The sequence below is a fragment of the Rutilus rutilus genome (assembly GCF_951802725.1).
Source record: "Rutilus rutilus genome assembly, chromosome: 3".
Classification (NCBI taxonomy): domain Eukaryota; kingdom Metazoa; phylum Chordata; class Actinopteri; order Cypriniformes; family Leuciscidae; genus Rutilus; species Rutilus rutilus.
This window is the reverse complement of record NC_140211.1, coordinates 29,792,215-29,811,448: the sequence shown is the minus strand read 5'-3', so window position 1 is coordinate 29,811,448 and position 19,234 is coordinate 29,792,215. Positions and strand designations below refer to the sequence as shown.

Sequence of the window (19,234 nt, the reverse complement as noted above, 5' to 3'; positions counted from 1 at the left end):
AACCAACCATGCATAAAACTCGCACTTTACCACCCTGGCGAATAAGCGATTCTCAAGCAGTCATTGGAGCACTCGCCTGACGTGCTGGATATGGTCGCGCTCGTTCTAGGAGAGGATCAGGATGTCATTGAGGTAAACAAATACAAATCGGTCGACCATGTCTCTGAGCACATAACTGACAATTGCCTGGAATACTGGCGATGAGTTAGAAAGCCCAAATTCATGGTAAGCGTCCGATTCATTTACCTGGCTCGCCGGCTCCTCCTGCAACACAGAACAAGACATTCCAGGGGAAAACGCAGAACTCAAATGTTGTAATAAGCCAAATGAGCTCCATGCCAACACAGAATTAAGAGCCCAGTCAGTGTGAGAGCCAGGTGTGTCCCAAAACCACTGGAGTAGAAGGAGAGTGAATGAGGAGGAAGCGAATCTCCTCTGCATGATTGCCTGAGAGGGTGAGAGTGATAGACTTGGTGGAATGAGTAATGAGTAAAGACACAGACCGTTGGCAAGACGATGATGCCGCTCAATGACAGTCAGATCTGACAGTCAATCTCCTGATCTGCATGGGCTCCTCTTCAGGCAAGACGAGACGTTGAGAAGCGTGTGTGTGCGCACTGCGAACGCACTGTCCCCAGCTGCCCCTTGAATTTTTATAGCAAGATAAAAACACAACACAAATTCGCTGCATAGCCTGCTGGTTACAAGAGCAATCATGTAGGGATTATTTTGTACCAACAGAGGGGGCTGAAAGCAAATGTAGGTCATTTATTCTCAAATGAGCCTAAAATGCAAAATTAGGTATATCCATTCTAGAAAGCACACACATCAAAAAACATACAGTGAAAATAATATACAATAAGAAAATTATATAATATTAGAAGATATGTGTTAAATACAGTTTATTTATCATGTTCTCATTTTTGTTAAGTCATAATTTGTTTTGTACTTAGCAATAGCTATTTACTATTTTTCTTAGTGGGATTTTTATTGCATTTTATTAAGTTTTATATTAAGTTTTATAATAATAATAATAATGATCAATTATTTAAAAACATATATATATGGAAGCCACGACCATTAATAACAAAACCATACATGTCCCGAATCGATTTACATTTCAGAATCAATTTTCACACAAGCAGCAGCATATTTGGACAACATGGACCAGTGTAATAAACACGCAATGGTTTTAGCTGGATTGGATAAATGTAAAATTATTTTATTGCATTTCTTAAACAATATTCGTCAAAAGAAAGTTTCTTAATGTTAATATGAATGAGTGTGTAATAGTTATCGTTGTATCATGATGACATGTGCTAGTGCTGTGACTGTGAGAGGAGGCGCGTGTGGAGAGGTTAAAGTTGACGCTTCCGGCCGGTGTCTCTCTCCATCTCTCCGCTTCCCGCAGACAGTCCTTCACTCAGCAAAGCCATGTCCAACGTCGCCGATACCAAACTATACGACATTCTCGGGGTCTCCCCCTCGGCCTCCGAGAACGAACTGAAAAAGGTACGGATTTATGTGTCTTGTCTTTAATTTCGGTGCTCGTTCGCGCTGTTTCAGAGTGTGAAGTGTTGAGTGTGAATCAGGAAGAGAGAGAGATTAGCACTGAGCTAAAGCTCGTCGTGAGTTTGGCCTAGTGTCTATAGTTACCAGATCGTCGGACAAAACCGACGAGATGGAGTGGTGTTGTGGGTTTTAATCAAGCCAATCTGCCGTGTCTTTATATGTCCGTTTACTTGTGTATGTTTGAACTTAGCCGTGAACTTGAACATTAAACGCAGTCATTATGTAACGTTATATCGTCATGTAGCGGCTGAAAACACAGTTAGCATCAGATCACAGTGTGGCCGGTGTGTAGGCCTTGACTCTGGGCTTTTCCCTTTTCATGTGTGTCATAATGCCAAAGAGGTCACATGTACAACTAATTGCCTATGATGGTCCTGCGTTTATTTTATATTCGATGTCAATTTCAATTAGTCATGTTATGTTTTTGGCGAAGAGGGATTTCTGCACTGGCGCCAACCATACAGAGTCGATAAACAGACTTGAAGTTAATTATCTGTTCAATGACGAGTAGTTTCAGATCACTAGCTTATGTTGTTTTTGGATTATAATATTAATTTGCGCTGTTCAAGGCCAAGCGGCTTCATGTAAACGTGACGCACAAACTGAAACTCCGTAGGAGTCGTTCTCTAATCACATGCTAAAATCTTGTGAGCTAACGTTATATGCTAGGATATTCAGGCAGGAGTAACTTTACTCGTTCTACTTTTGCACATGTTCATTTTGTTGAGAGAATTTTTTTTTTTTTTTTTTTTTTTATGCGGCATGTTGTTTCGTTGATGCTTTCCGAAGTGAAACTAACCTTATGTTTCCAATATATTTCAGGCTTATCGGAAATTAGCAAAGGAATATCACCCTGACAAAAATCCAAATGCTGGAGACAAGGTAAGAATACTTGCATGATGATATTATTAATGACTTTTATTCAAATATAGTGCACATTCATATAAGACGACATGCAGAAATCTAAAACACTGTTAAATCGTGTTTGTATTTAAAATGTATTATTTGAATGTTTATCTTTGAAAAACAAATGGAAGTTATGTCTAATGAAACCTGAGTAGGGCTGCACGATTTGGGGAAAATATCATATTGCGATAATTGAGGTCAATATTGCGATAGCGATATGCGATATAATAAACAAATGGTTTCATGAGTCAACTTGCTTGGTTCTCAAGGAAAATAAATGCACACACAGATTAGTGATAATCAGCCTAAAGAAAAAAGTTTTTTAGTCAAGAGCAGTGAGTGTTTTTCTCTGTTCCCTTTGTTCTTTGATTAACTTTAGTGACAGATTTATTTATTTATTTTTTTTTTTTGCATTTTAACAAGAACAAAACATAATTTACATACAAGAGTACATATAACCATACATGTCAGGTTAAAGAAAAATAATAATAATAAAAAAGAAATTGAAAAAAAAAAGAAAAAAATAATAACTTTAGTCACAGATGTAATTAGTGGCTACTGTACTGTCCCTTTAAGACCAGCCGCTGTCAGAGACGCGGATCTCACACGCGCCTCATTCTTTCACGAGTTATCACAACTCTTCGTGTTCATCATAAGACTACTCTTATGTTATGAAGACACTCGACAAAAAGACATTTTTGCATAATTGTGTGTGTTATTGTTCGTTCAAGCTCGAAAGAGAACTGTATTCTGGCATGCTGTTTTGTGCGCACGCACGATATTAGCGCAAGTCTTTCTGTCTGTCACAGTCAGGACATTCACAGGCAGCGCGTTCATTTTGGCATACATGTGTGTTGTTCGTTCTACCGCGAAAGAGAACTTGATACTGGCGCGCGTCTATCTGTGTGTGTGTGTGTGTGTGTGTGTGTGTACATGTGTGTGTGTGTCAGGAGGACATTCACAGGCGGCTCGTTCTTTTATGTCTTATCGCGCATGAATGGTTTAAAAGCATTTGCATTAATAAGTGCGTTAACAGCGCTAATTTGTTTATTTAATATAAAATCGCACCATTTTGCGTCATATAATCGCGTAGGCTTGACATCGCGATTGCAATTGCGATACGATTAATCGTGCAGCACTAAACCTGAGTGTCTTTTGAAGAGACGTTAACGTTATAGCTTTATATGATGTAAATTAGCCTTTTGTTTACATCCATACATTGATCAGTGCACATACTAAAAGCACATGAAAAACTGTAAACAGATGCTCAAACGTGCTTGATTGAAAAATGAGAATATCTGCTTGGATGTGGATTTTTCTTTTTTACAATGTCATTATAACGTTTTTGGAGCATCAAAGTTTTGGCAGAATGGACTTTCAATGGAGGGCCACATATCTCAGGTTTCATTTCAAATGTCTTGTTTTGAAGATGTATGTCTTTTGGGTTTGGTTGAGTGAGTAAGCTTTTGGTGAGTAAACTTTAAATGGGCAAAGTACTTCACCCATTTAAAGTAGTAATAATGCCTTTATTCAAAGATTTAATCTTTTTTTCTTTTCAGTTCAAAGAGATTAGCTTTGCATATGAAGTACTGACTACCCCAGAGAAGAAGGAATTGTACGACCGTTATGGGGAACAGGGTCTGCGAGAAGGTGGCTGTGGAGGAAGTGGGATGGATGACATATTTTCCCATATTTTTGGCGGTGGTTTGTTTGGCTTCATGGGTGGACAGGGTCGGAGCAGGAACGGAGGGCGGCGGAGAGGAGAAGATATGGTCCACCCCCTGAAGTAAGTGAAATCACAAGGCTTTCACTTTATCTGTGTAAAAATGCTGCTCTCCTCGGTCCTTGATTGGTCACATTGACCTCTTTTCTGTTTCCTCCTCTCACTGTGGCCAAGCACATGTATAGTTAAGAAGCTTTAACCCCTTAAATCCGAACACCCCCTGCGAAAAAATCTAATAATCAAATTACTGAGCAACCACTGAATGGAATGACACAAAAGAGGTATAATTTTAAAGCTAAGAAACTCAACTTGCATGTTTTGACGTGCACATGTTCTTGTTCAAGAAATTACAGCAGCTGTTGCATTTCTATCCTACAGAAGTGACCAAATATTAAAGATTAAGTTGACATTTGAATTAAATTTTGTTTGGCCAATATTAAACAAGGATTTGATCTTGCTTTAGTGTAACCAGGCCGTTGGCGCTCTCTACGGATATGTTTTTACGTAATGTATTTAAGTTATGTTATTTTACATGATGTATTTTAACAGCGCTGTTCAGTAAATCCATATGATTACTTTGATACTTTATTTGAACAAATAATTCTTGCTTATTATATATTTAGGTAACACTTTACAATAAGTTTCATTAATGTATTAAACAACATGAACTAACAATGAACAATTTGTAACTGTATTTATTAATCTTTGTTAATGTTAGTTTCATTATTTGTTCATGGTAGTTCACATTACATTAATGTTAACAAATACAACCTTTGATTTTAAATAATGTATTAGTAAATGTTGAAGTTAATATTAACTAAGATTAATAAAATGCTGTAGAAGTATTGTTCATTCTTAGTATGTTAATAACTAAGGTAGTTAACTAATGCTAACTAATGAACCATATTGTAAAGTGTAACTATTTGTATTTTTAGTCATTTTAAAGGCTGTTGTTCACTTGGATCTATTACCACAGTTTATCTGATTAATCGATGGAATAATCAGTAGAATACCCGATTACTAAAAAATAACGATAGCTATAGCCCTAAACTTGAGTGAGTTTTTGTACGTGAAGCCCGCAAGACCCATATGTAAATAATAAACTGATGCTGTATTTGTCACGTTTTCGCTCATAACTTTATGAAACATTCCCCTAGACTGGGTAAACCCAGCCCGATCTGCCGGCGTTTTGATTTCGCCCTACAGCTCAGCCTGGAAACCTGTACGTTCTTCTATCCTGCTTCCGTTACAAATCTGCGTGGACAAATCACAAATTGGCTTATCCACCTGCCGCGTTATTGGCGGGTTCCAATCCAATTCCTTTTAACCTCTCGAGGATGCTCAATTGCTGCTTTAGTTTAGCAAACAAATCGCTCGAGTGGGTGTAAAAACCACTCACTTTCATGTTAAATTTTTTTTGCACAACCTGCAAAAATCGCTCTATGCCATTCCTGCTTCTGCAAACTGCTAATCAATGCTCCAAACCAACACGTTTGTTGACACGTTTCCTGCCTGGGAGTTTTCGCTGCAAAGTACGTCACCTGGATCGTTGGTTGAAGGAAATATTGGTTCTTGTGCAGTAGAAAATACAGAGCAGACTCCCCAGACTAATGTTCAGTCTTTTAAAGATTGAGCTTGGTCTGATGATAGCCAGACTAGCGTTCCCCAAGCGTTAATGTTGAGCCCTGTTCTTCATGTAAAGAATTTAAAAAATGCCCATTAGGAGGCGTCAAGGACTACACAAAAAGGCTACCACCAGTACCTTGGTTCCAAATGCTGTAACTTTTGATTACTTTATGCTATCACCATAAAATTTGATCCAGATGCAGCTCACATGTAGGAAAAAAAAAAAAGAATTTTCCTCCTACATTATTTCTTTCCTGATTTATTGCATGTCAAATAAAAAAGATGTAAAATTATAATGCATCTTTTTTTGTATTTTATCAGCAGTTTCTCAGCATGAGCATGTCCAAATGTAATATACATGTATATTTTCTAATCATTTAAAACTCTCTTTGCTATAGTTTTGGAGTTATGAGTCTTTACTTGTGTATGTCACTCAGAAAAAAAACAACTCTAAAAATGCCTTCAGGGCTTAAGGGGTTTAACATGTCCATAAGGTTTTTTGGGGGGTTTCCAATTTCAGTTTTTAGGCTGCTCTTGTAATATTCTGGATTCTGGAAGAGCTTTCTCACCCTTTTTTTTTTCCCCATAGGGTGTCACTTGAAGACTTGTACAATGGAAAAACAACCAAATTACAGCTGAGCAAGAATGTTCTTTGTAGCACTTGTAATGGGTGAGTAAGATTTTAACTTTATGGGTGTTTTCACGACAATTAGAGAGAAAAAGATTTGTAATGATGAGTGTCTCAGTTTCTCTTTGTCCCACCACACCCAGTCACTTCAGTAAATACCTATGTTTTATGAGTCTCATGAGTTATTGGATTTTTAAATCAGTCTGAGCTGTAAAGACCACAAAGGCTTTTAAAGAGTTTGAATCGTTCCCTTTACTTAATTAATGTGTTGAAGTGGTCATGAAACTGAGGCAGTTTTTTGTCTCCTCAGTCAAGGTGGGAAGTCTGGTGCGGTCCAGAAGTGCACAGCCTGCAGGGGGCGTGGTATGCGCATAATGATCAGACAGCTGGCTCCTGGCATGGTCCAACAGATGCAGTCAGTGTGCACTGACTGTAATGGTGAAGGTAAGGGACTAGAGTCTGAATCCACTCTGACCAGTAGTATTACTCAGCCAGCATGTTCATGTGGACTAGGGCTGCACGATATTGAAGAAAAATGTGATAATGCGATAATACTCATTAAATAATGCGATATGATAATGCTTAAAGTGTGTAAAATGAACTAATCTTTAAAATATATTTCAAATTATATAACCTACATATGTGTTTCACATTCTTTTTGTGATAAGAAAACATCCCTACAACTTCTGAAAGTGAACAGCAGTGTTTTACTGTAGTATAAGAAGTGTTATTTTAACATCAGTGTAAACCACAGGGTTTTGGGTTTCAGGTAGGCCTACATTAGGTTTAACAACAGAAACTGAATAATAACCAGACTCAAAACATTTAATGAATGAGTACTGTGCGTCCAACTGATTACTCTATTTTATTTTTTATTCTAAACTGTTTTAATTATTCTTTTCTTTTGATTGTTTTAATTTCTTCTCTGTAAAGCACTTTGAATTACCAATGTGTATGAAATGTGCTATATAAATAAACTTGCCTTGCCTAATCAAATGTAAAAATAAAACACCCATCATGCTTAGTTTTCACTGTATGAATTAAATGTATATACTGATTCTTATTAAAGCTACAAAAGTTATTCAGCCAAGAGCAGTGAGTGATTTTTCTTTGTCTTTTGTTCATGGCCCTAGTTATTGCAAGCTGTTGCAATATGCATATTTCCATATATTGTGCAGCCCTTATGTGGATGGAAGGTTTGCTCATGGTTTCTTTATGACCCAGGTGAGGTGATCAGTGAGAAAGACCGCTGCAAAAAGTGTGAGGGGAAGAAGGTGATTAAAGAAGTGAAGATTCTGGAGGTGCATGTGGATAAAGGTATGAAGCACGGACAGAAGATCACCTTCGGCGGTGAGGCTGACCAGGCACCTGGATTAGAACCTGGAGACATTGTCCTGGTCCTGCAGGAAAAGGAGCACGAGGTATTTCAATGATCTCTTTAAAGTTCATAAACTATTTTTATTTGATGGGGACAGTGCTCCTTAATGAACTGTAATATTCAGGTACAGAAATGTAATTAGTATAAAGTAAATTATAAAGTAATTAGGCCTAAATGTAAAATGACGCGAGTGTTCACTGTATAAATTAAATGTAGATTAATCTTTATTAAAGCTTTTTTGTTTTGATTAACATTAATGACATTGACAGCAGCAGGTGCTATAGTTATTCACTTGTGCACTATTTACTAGTTTACTAGTTTGTTTTTTTTGGTGGTTTTTTTTAGAGTTTGGGTGCTAAATAGGAAAAGGATCTACTGCCTGCAGTTGATTTTGATATTCTAGGTATTATCAACTGGCCAGAATTTTGAGATCGCAAAAGATGTGAAGGACTATGTATTAGAGCTCGCTCAAGTACTAAGGAGCTAAACTATTTAGGGCTTTATAAGTAAACGGTGAGATTTTAAAATGTACGTGATGTTTAATAGGGAGCCAATGCAGTGTGGACAGAAACAGGCTAATATGGTCATACTTCCTGTAAGAACCAGCTGCTGCCTTTTGGAATAGCTGTAGTTTGTTTAAGCAGCGTGCAGGGCAACCACCCAGTAGAGCATTACAATAGTCTAGCCTTGAGGTCATGAACGCATGAACTAACTTTTTTGCAAGATGGAGAAATGCCGTTCAGGCCAGTCAGTCACCTGTGTGTGGGATAGCAGAAAGAGGTGAACTACTTGACCTTTTTCCCCTGACAGAAAAGGGGTGGCTGGTAACTGTATGATGGTCTCGAAATGGCCTTAAACGATTACTAAATTACTTGCCGGTAACAATTACTACGTTGGAGTTTTTCCCTCTTTTGCATCTCCGCAAGTGTACATGACAGATTGTCAAGCAGATTGCAGTGACAGTGTGTCATGAACATGGTGCTTTACAGCTTTTTATCCACCCTCGCGTGCCTCAAGTGTTTACAGGTTCTGTCGCTGTGGCTGTGAAGAAAGAGATATGTCTGATTTTGACTAATATGGGATATCACTAAAGCATCAATTAGCATCAGATAGCTAAATCTTTTAAACCTCTTTCAACAGACGTACAGAAGAGAGGGCAACGACTTGCACATGACCCATAAGATCGGCCTTGTTGAAGCACTTTGTGGGTTCCATTTCACATTGAAACACTTAGATGGCAGACAGATTGTGGTGAAATACCCAGCTGGCAAAGTCATTGAGCCAGGTGAGTCCTCTGGAAATGAGTTTTGTACTGTCTGATTTGTTACGTTGTCTGAAAACTTTATTGTCCTTGTGCAGGTTCAGTCAGAGTTGTTAGAGGAGAGGGTATGCCACAGTACCGTAACCCCTTCGAGAAGGGTGACCTGTTCATCAAGTTTGACGTTCAGTTCCCAGACAACAATTGGTTAAGCCCAGAGAAGCTGACGGTAAGACCATTTTACAAGACATTTTATTGTTCAAAAGTTTTAGGTATTTATTTGTTTTTGGAAAGAAATTGAGCCAGGATGAATTAAATTGAACAAATTAAGCAGCACAAATGCTTTCAACATTGATAAGAAATGTTTTTGAGCAGCAAATCATCATATTAGAATGATTTCTAAAGGATCATGTGATAGCAAATTCAGCTTTGTATCACAGAAATAAATGATAATTTAAAGTATAATAAATTGAAAACCAATTATTTTAAATTGTAATATATATCACAATATTAAACAAAAAATTCTGTATTTTTTATCAAATAAATGCAGGCTTGATGAGCAGAAGAAAGTTCTTTCAAAAACATAAAAAATAGTACTGTTTCCAAACTTTTGACCTGTACTATACACACACACAGAAAAAAACAACTCTTAAATGTAATTTTGCCAATATTAAACGTTTATGCCCTGAAGGCATTTTTATTCAAATGTTTACTTAATTTGTAACATTTGGCCACTTTACAATAGCAATACTACAGCCACGACTGTAACGTCTTAAAGAATATGTGGATATGAAAACATGCAAACTCAGAGTGAGGGTTTAAACTTTTTTTGAAATCGCGATGAACAACAGTTCACATAATTATATTATAATACATATTTGGAAACATTGATGTATTCTCCTGTGTTAGCGTAGGTTTATAATCGATTTACCTTGAAAATCTGATGAAATGGCGCACATTGCGTGCGTACCCATATGAATGTTATAAGCAACCCAAACTCACAGCATAAGCAGTGACTTTGAGACGCTCTCTACGCATGTAAATGTTAACAGTTCATGTGAAGCAGAAGCGTTCTGTGTGATCGGGGCCTTAGTGAGCATAAGAAAAATAGATGTCTTTCAAAAACATTTAAATCTTACTGAACCCTAACTTTTGAAAATAGTGAGTGTATATACAGTAGTCAACATTTGAAGTGGATCAAAAGGTCATCAAAGTTGTCCTAAGAAAAGACCGGGTATTGTTGAAAATTCATGTTTCATTTTGATGAAAGGTTTTGATTCACTTCAAATGTTGACTACTGTACTTAGTGTGGTTTCTTACCCCTTATATTTCTCTCCTGTTTTTGCAGGAGTTAGAGGACTTGCTGCCTACACGGGCCGAAGCGCCAGTCATCTCTGGAGACTCAGAGGAGGTGGACCTGCAGGAGTTCGACATGAGCCAGAGCTCCTCTGGTGGTCACCGCCGTGAAGCATACAACGACAGCTCAGATGAAGAAGGAGGACATCACGGGCCTGGCGTGCAGTGTGCCCATCAGTAAACCCGACTGCAGCAAATATCTTGTCCGGCTCCAACAGTGGGGATTAAAAAAATGTTCTAGTTGCACAATAAACAGGTGTGTTTATAATCTGATTCGGGGCTGCCTTAAATGATGAGAATTTCGTACAGCCATTCCTGACCACCTGATTCCCTTGTAGTAAACGCACAGATGATCCCGCCTCTAGTAACCCTTTCTTGCCCCCTCCTCCTCTCCCTGCGGCCCTCTAGAGGCAACCCCACTTCAGAGAGAAAAGGGTAATTGATACGTACTCTGTGTGTACCTTGCATTTTTTGTTGTTGTTGTCATAGGTATTCACAAGTTTAAATCTAACCATAAAATGCAGTTTTGGCCCTGGACTTGAGACTTGTTGGAAAGCAGTGACCTAACGGAAGAGGAGTTGAGAAATCCTAAAAGAAAGGAAAAGAAATGCCTCCATGGGACTTATTCACCAATCCAATTTTTTTTTTTTAGGTTTGTTTGTATCTGTACGCAATTTTACCACTTTATTTTATTTGTAGATTTGTTCTTTTTCTTTTCCTTTCTTTGATATTTTAAGAATTGGAACAAGAGACTATAAAATGTATAAAATAAGTGATTGTCATTTAAGCTTTGTATCAGCTGCTGTCACAATTTGAGTGTGTTTTATGTTTTGAAATAGCTGAAATAAAATCAGTTGCTTATTGTCAGCTATCCAGGTGCATGTTGAACATTTTGGTCCCTTCACTGATTGAAACGTCTGTCAAGAGAAAGAGACATCATACACAATGAAATGAGTGGAGGAAAAAAGCACCTTTAGGCTTATATCTTCTGTGAAAAAGTTTGAGTTGTTGAATAAAATGTCTTTCAATATCTCCTCAAAATAATCAGTCTTTGCTTTATTTGGTGCTTGAATCATTACTTGGGATTGTTTGCAGTTGTTACTTTTGACACAGACTTTACAGTTAGCATGGCATTAATGGGGTCATGAATTGAGAAATCATATCTTTTGACATAAGAGGTCATTGTACTAAAAAAAATATCCTGGAAGTTTCAGAACTCAACTTCCTCGTTAGTCCAAAAAAAAAAAGATTTTACCGAAACCAAGGACTGTCGAGTCGAACTTGTTCAGACTTGCCTGATGCATGCGCAGAAAGTTTAATTCGGCAGCATCCAGTACCAAAGTTATACGAGTTTTGTTTATTTCCTTTCTAAAAGTTTTTTTCCTTGTGTGGTATTGCTGTGCGTTCATAACTATGTAAGTAAAAATATTTAATGTCATTTTAGATATTTTTCATAGTGTCAGAGCGTGATTCAGTTTATTTTACCTCAGAAATATTATCAATATACATAACGTTAGCTACAATCGAGCACAGCGCTCGCGCGTGTAGGAGTCATCCTGTCGTATTTTGTCAACGATGTTTATTCGTTCGGGAAAGGGAGTTGCTTGTCATATGTTGGTTAAAATATTTATCCGATGCCTTATCGGCATATTAGTAATGTGATAAAGAGCGCGCGGGAGTGCTAGAGCAGCGCACACACTTTTGTAATCTGACACCTCTTGTTAACGTTAGCAGCAGCGGCAGCCCGAGAGCCTATTGCAATAAGCTCTGGTTTGCTGTTACTTCATATAACTTTAACTTATCTGTGTATATTCGGTCATGTCATATTATCATTTATTTTTATCATTCTTATTTTGTTCTCTCACAGAAACCACTTTGATACATATATCCACACAAAACCTGCAATTGTATGACCTAATAAACGTTGAAGATGGACAAGTTAACTGGAGTAGCTGCAGTTCTTTTAGTTCAGTCGAATTAGGCCAGTTGAGTTCCAAGCATCCCACATCTCTCTATAAATTACAGAAACGTCTGTATGTCCGTCGGTCTGTCTGTCTGTGTGTGTGTGTGTCTGTTAACCGCATATCTCTCGAACCGTTAGTCCGATGGATTTCAAACTCGACAGGTGTCTTGCCACGGGCATGAGTAAGTGCAGTGCCAAGTTTGATGTTGTTTGGATGAGAAATGCAAAATATATCGTTAAATATATCATTTTTATAAGGTTGTGGTTTAAAAATAAACATTCTGACATTAGAGGGTTGTATCGGTCAAAGAAGCCCCAAGAAGGTTGTGGTTTAAAAATAAACATTCTGACATAAACACTCTCTGGCCCCGTCCACACTACTGCGTTTTCGTTTAAAAACGGAGACCTTTTGCTACGTTTGCACCTCCCGTCCACACTAAAACGGCAAAAACGGGGACCCAAAACGGAGAAGTTTAGAAACGCTGCCGACCCGTTTTTCGTTTTGAATCTCCGGAGGGCGTTTTAGTCTGGACGGGTCAAAACCATAGACTGTAAAAAATAGGTCAAAACGGAGGACTTTAGAAACGATGACGTAGGCTCACGCTCGGATCTATGATTGGGTGTCATCAGTCATGGCGTAGGCTATATCTTTTCTAGCAGCTGTTGTGCAAGTAAATTCTGCATTTTACAATGCTAACTGCCTACATGCGCCGGAGGCAAGCTATTATTCGAGCGATCTGTGATAATTCCCGGTAAAATAGTGACAATGTGACAATTCCCGTGTGCAACTGACAATTCCCGGTATCGACCGTGTACATGGAGCGTCGGTTTTGGGTTAACCCGGGAAGAACCAGCGCATGGTGGGATAATTTTATCAATGAAGTTGTGTTTACACCAGCTCGCGCATGCCCAGTGTTGGTGAATGGTCACGTGATCCGCGTTTTCAGTCGTTTTAATGTGGACGGAGATCAATTCTAATAATACGCAGCTAAAACGCTGGTGTGGACGGAGATCGTATTCGTTTTAATTCTCCGTTTCTAAACGAAAACGCAGTAGTGTGGACGGGCCTCTGCAGCTACACTGTTTACTTCTGAATATTATAGTTTGGTTCCAAAACGTGATAAATCCATTTTGATTAATTTGAGTAAAAATGTGTTTTCTTTACCAAGAAAGTGGCAAGATGAAAACCACTATTTTCTGTTTCAAACTTTCACATAGCATCTTTAGGTTATAATAACATAACAAATTCAAATCTTTTTTTCCCCAAAAATTCAATAATTTTCCCCAAAAAATGCAATAAATTCACGACACTTTTTTTTTTTTTTTTCAAAATGCAATTAATCCATTGAATCAATATAAAAGTTATTTTTTATCATATTGAAACTGTTGGAATCAGCCATCGCTAAGAAATATCTTCTGAACTTTTTTGACGGCGATCAGCTCACAAAAACTGATTTTGCACGGGCACTTTGCACTGCTCCCTGAATCGACGTGCTTATTCATTTGTGGATGTTAAGTGAATCTGTAAGTCAGCTATGCTGTTTACTTCTGAATATTATATTTCATTCAGGTGCGCTTAACATTATCGCTACTGTGTAATAGTAGCCTAGCCTATGCTATTCACCAACTAAACATATCCTATTCAATGCGTTCACAGTCTCTTTCACGGGCATCGATCATTTGTAGTAGCCTATGCACAAACTGTTTGCTCAAGCATAGCGTTTTCTCAGAGTTCACTTTGTGCTTTCTACCATGCACAAATAAAATTGTCACTGAACTTTTGCTGTGTAATTGTAACAATGAGCACTCAAACACACCAAACCAACAATTACTAAAAACACACTCAAAAACTGATTTTTCACGGGTATTTTGCACTAGTCTATCTATAAATTACAGGAACGTCTGTCTGTCTGTCTGTCTGTCTGTCTGTGTGTGTGTGTGTGTGTGTGTGTGTGTGTGTGTGTGTGTGTGTGTGTGTGTGTGTTAACCCCATATCTCTCGAACCGTTAGTCCGATGGATTTCAAACTCGACAGGTGTCTGGCTACGGGCACGAGTAAGTGCAGTGCCAAGTTTGACGTTGTTTGGATGAGAAATGCAAAAGATATTGTTAAATATATCATTTTTAGAAGGTTGTGGTTTAAAAATAAACATTCTGACATAATGGGTTGTGGTTTAAAAATAAACAATAAACACACTCTCTGGATGTTTAAAAATAAACAATAAACACACACTCTCTGGATGTTTAAAAATAAACAATAAACACACACTCTCTGGATGTTAACTGAATCTGTAAGTCACACTGTTTACTTCTTAATAATGTTTATTTAAAGCTACGCTGTTTACTTCTTTATTACTGTGTCATGCGCGCTGAAGTTAACGTTAGCCTGTAACTATATGATGTTTAATATGTTAAATAGTAGTAGTAGTTGTAGTAATAGGCTATGCAGGCTTAAACGAGGTTAATATTCTCTTACTGATCGAACGGCAAATCTCCATCAGCTCAGCTGCGTGGCGTGTCCGTTTTTATTTCGGCTCCCATGTGAACATGTTAGAGTTTGCGCACTGCCTGCGTGAGACGCTCGCATCTCAGACGCGGCTCGAGACAGATGCAGATATAAATGTAATTTAAAAAAATATGATCGATTTTCAAAATTTTGCACCTGTCAATAGGCCTACAGAACGAAATATTCTGTAGCCTATTTTGCCGTCAATGCCGATGTTGTCTTTGCTGCTATATATTTATGTTTAACATAAAGTATACCTTCCACAACTCTCTACCCATATGTCGAATATATCACCAATGAGGCTTATTAAATTACGGGAACGTCTTTCTGTCTGTGTGAGTGTGTGTTATTCGCATATCTCTCGAACCGTTAGTCCGATGGATTTCAAATTTGACAGGTGTCTTGCTACGGGCATGAGTAAGTGCAGTGCAAAGTTTTATGTTGTTTAGATTAGAAATGCAAAATATATTGTTAAATATATATCGATAAAAGAAGCACACACTGGCGCTGGCCACTCCCCCTCTCACACTGCACACTGCGTGAGCACAGCTGGCCACTCCCCCTCTCACACTGACACTGAGTGAGCACAGCTGGCCCCTCCCCTTCTCACACTGCACACTGAGCTCTCGAACCGTTAGTCCGATGGATTTCAAACTCGACAGGTGTCTCGCTACCGGCACGAGTAAGTGCAGTGCCAAGTTTGACGTTGTTTGGATGAGAAATGCAAAAGATATCGTTAAATATATCATTTTTAAAAGGTTGTGGTTTAAAAATAAACATTCTGACATTAGAGGGTTGTATCGGTCAAAGAAGCCCCAAGAAGGTTGTGGTTTAAAAATAAACATTCTGACATAAACACTCTGTCAGCTACACTGTTTACTTCTGAATATTATATTTTGGTTCCAGAACGTGATAAATCCATTTTGATTAGACAGACGTTTCTGTAATTTATAGATAGATTTGAGTAAAAATGTGTTTTCTTTACCAAGAAAGTGGCAAGATGAAAACCACTATTTTCTGTTTCAAACTTTCACATAGCATCTTTAGGTTATAATAACATAACCAATTCTAATCTTTTTTTCGCCAAAAATGCAATAATTTTCCCCCAAAAATGCAATAAATTCATGACACTTTTTTTTTTCAAAATGCAATTGATCCATTGAATCAATATAAAAGTAATTTTTTATCATATTGAAACTGTTGGAATCAGCCATCACTAAGAAATATCTTCTGAACTTTTTTGACGGTGATCAGCTCACAAAAACTGATTTTGCACGGGCACTTTGCACTGCTCCCTGAATCGACGCGCTTATTCATTTGTGGATGTTAACTGAATCTGTAAGTCAGCTATGCTGTTTACTTCTGAATATTATATTTTATTCAGGTGCGCTTAACGTTATCGCTGCTGTGTAATAGTAGCCTATGCTATTCACCAACTAAACATATCCTATTCAATGCGTTCACAGTCTCTTTCACGGCCATCATTTGTAGTAGCCTATTCCCAAACTGTTTGCTCAAGCATAGCATTTTCTCGGAGTTCACTGTGTGCTTTCTACTTTTTTAGTCTACTGTCTGTGTGTGTGTGTGTGTGTGTGTGTGTGTTATTCGCATATCTCTCGAACTGTTAGTCCGATGGATTTCAAACTCAACAGGTGTCTCGCTACGGGCACGAGTAAGTGCAGTGCCAAGTTTGACGTTATTTGGATGAGAAATGCAAAAGATATCGTTAAATATATCGGTAAAAGAAGCACTTAGAAGGTTGTGGTTTAAAAATAAACATTCTGAGATTAGAGGGTTGTATCGGTCAAAGAAGCCCCAAGAAGGTTGTGGTTTAAAAATAAACATTCTGATATAAACACTCTGTCAGCTACACTGTTTACTTCTGAATATTATATTTTATTCACAGCCATCATTTGTAGTAGCCTATTCACAAACTGTTTGCTCAAGCGCAGCATTTTTTCAGAGTTCACTGTGTAGCCTGCTCCCTGAAATCTGTATTGTAACAATGAGCACTCAAACACACCAAACCAACAATTACTAAAAACACACACAAAAACTGATTTTGCACGGGCACTTTGCACTGCTCCCTGAATCGTTGCGCTTATTCATTTGTGGATGTTAACTGAATCTGTAAGTCAGCTATGCTGTTTACTTCTGAATATTATATTTCATTCTGGTGTGCTTAACGTTATCGCTACTGTGTAATAGTAGCCTATGCTATTCACCAACTAAACATATCCTATTCAATGCGTTAACAGTCTCTTTCACGGGCACCAAACCAACAATTACTAAAAACACACACAAAAACTGATTTTGCACGGGCATTTTGCACTAGTCTCTCTATAAATTACAGAAACGTCTGTATGTCCGTCCGTCTGTCTGTATGTCTGTTATTCGCATATCTCTCGAACCGTTAGTCCGATGGATTTCAAACTCGACAGGTGTCTCACTACAGGCACGAGTAAGTGCAGTGCCAAGTTTGACGTTGTTTGGATGAGAAATGCAAAAGATATCGTTAAAAATAACAGTAAAAGAAGCACTTAGAAGGTTGTGGTTTAAAAATAAACATTCTGACATAAACACTCTGTCAGCTACACTGTTTACTTCTGAATATTATTGTTTGGTTCCAAAACGTGATAAATCCATTTAGATTCATTTGAGTAAAAATGTGTTTTCTTTACCAAGAAAGTGACAAGATGAAAACCACTATTTTCTGTTTCAAACTTTCACATAGCATCTTTAGGTTATAATCACATTTTTTTGTCAAAAAAACAAAAAATTCAAATCCAGATTTTGATTTTCAAAGATTTATTATAAAAACGGATTATTTTCCCCAAAAATGCAATAAATTCACGACACTTTTTATTTTTTTCAAAATGCAATTAATCCATTGAATCAATATAAAAGTTATTTTTTTATCATATTGAAACTGTTGAAATCAGCCATCGCTAAGAAATATCTCCTGAACTTTTTTGATGGCGATCAGCTCACAAAAACTGATTTTGCACGGGCATCAGCCTATTCACAAACTGTTTGCTCAAGCATAGCGTTTTCTCAGAGTTCACTTTGTGCTTTCTACCATGCACAAATAAAAATGTCACTGAACTTTTGCTGTGTAATTGTAACAATGAGCACTCAAACTCATCAAACCAACAATTAGGCTACTAAAAACACACTCAAAAACTGATTTTGCACGGGCATTTTGCACTAGTCTATCTATAAATTACAGAAACGTCTGTATGTATGTCTGTCTGTCTCTGTGTTATTCGCATATCTCTCGAACCGTTAGTCCGATGTATTTCAAACTCGACAGGTGTCTTGCTACGGGCACGAGTAAGTGCAGTGCCAAGTTTGGCGTTGTTTGGATGAGAAATGCAAAATATATCGTTAAAAAAGAAGCCCCAATAAGGTTGTGGTTTAAAAATAAACATTCTGATATAAACACTCTGTCAGCTACACTGTTTACTATTATATTTTATTCACAGCCATCATTTGTAGTAACCTAGCCTGCTCCCTGAATTCAATGCGTTCACAGTCTCTTTCACGGGCACCAAACCAACAATTACTATAAACACACACAAAAACTGATTTTGCACGGGCATTTTGCACTAGTTATATAAAACATATATATATAAAAAGGGCCTCATTGATTAATTTAGCCTGGGACCCCCACTCAGTGTTGGTTCGCCTCTGACGATATAAGTGCCAAGTTGTGGAATAACATCTTTGCATTGCCGTCCTTGTGATACGAAAGCTGCTGTTCTTTCCTTTGCTTCGGCATCTATGTGGTTAATACCTTGGGATACAGAAAAAAGGATTTTATGGATTTTATCAAAGACATTCACTGTAATCCTGAATAAAAGCTTCAACAAGCCAGATATTCTGTTTTGTCATCAGCAAGACATTACAACACGTTTCATTTGATCATTTGAACAGACACTGCAGATGACAATGTGAACGTTTAACTCAATTTTGAACTATGAATTAAAGAACGACATGTGACAGAATTCATAATTTACTCATTCATTCCGTTTACACCACGAAACACCGTAGGCTAAGTCGCCAAGGTGCATAATAAAGCGTAATAAGATTAAATGTTTCACATTGTTGGCAAATGTTTCAATTATGTAACGAGATATTTTTCAATAACAGAAGTTTTCAAAACAATTCTGCACGTGTAATGGCTAGGACGTTGAAAATTATTTGCAAAACTGTTACCCAATCATAACACTGGGCGTTACTTCCAAGCAGGGGCGATTCTAGGATTTTCATTTTAGGGGTGCTCAGCCCCCAATGAGGGTATGATTAAAAAATCTTTA

General features: G+C 37.7%; 1 protein-coding gene across 1 annotated transcript; it reads left to right on the top strand.

Moving 5' to 3' along the window:
- Positions 1 to 1,301: 1,301 nt before the first annotated feature.
- dnaja2a (DnaJ heat shock protein family (Hsp40) member A2a) lies at positions 1,302 to 11,491 on the top strand. The gene is made up of 9 exons (XM_084403674.1): positions 1,302 to 1,512; positions 2,395 to 2,454; positions 4,038 to 4,264; positions 6,417 to 6,497; positions 6,766 to 6,899; positions 7,680 to 7,876; positions 8,974 to 9,118; positions 9,193 to 9,320; positions 10,440 to 11,491. Exons 1-9 carry the CDS (start codon positions 1,435 to 1,437, stop codon positions 10,626 to 10,628), a joined length of 1,239 nt encoding a protein of 412 aa, XP_084259800.1. The 5' UTR covers positions 1,302 to 1,434; the 3' UTR covers positions 10,629 to 11,491.
- Positions 11,492 to 19,234: the final 7,743 nt, after the last annotated feature.

What these genes read in the sequence shown, in the direction of transcription:
- dnaja2a (XM_084403674.1), top strand. Translation starts at nt 1,435, where the DNA reads ATGTCCAACGTCGCCGATACCAAACTATACGACATTCTCGGGGTCTCC. An exon ending in CCGAGAACGAACTGAAAAAG is followed by an intron (nt 1,513 to 2,394) that starts GTACGGATTTAT and finishes AATATATTTCAG; the next exon opens with GCTTATCGGAAATTAGCAAA. An exon ending in TAAGCCCAGAGAAGCTGACG is followed by an intron (nt 9,321 to 10,439) that starts GTAAGACCATTT and finishes CTGTTTTTGCAG; the next exon opens with GAGTTAGAGGACTTGCTGCC.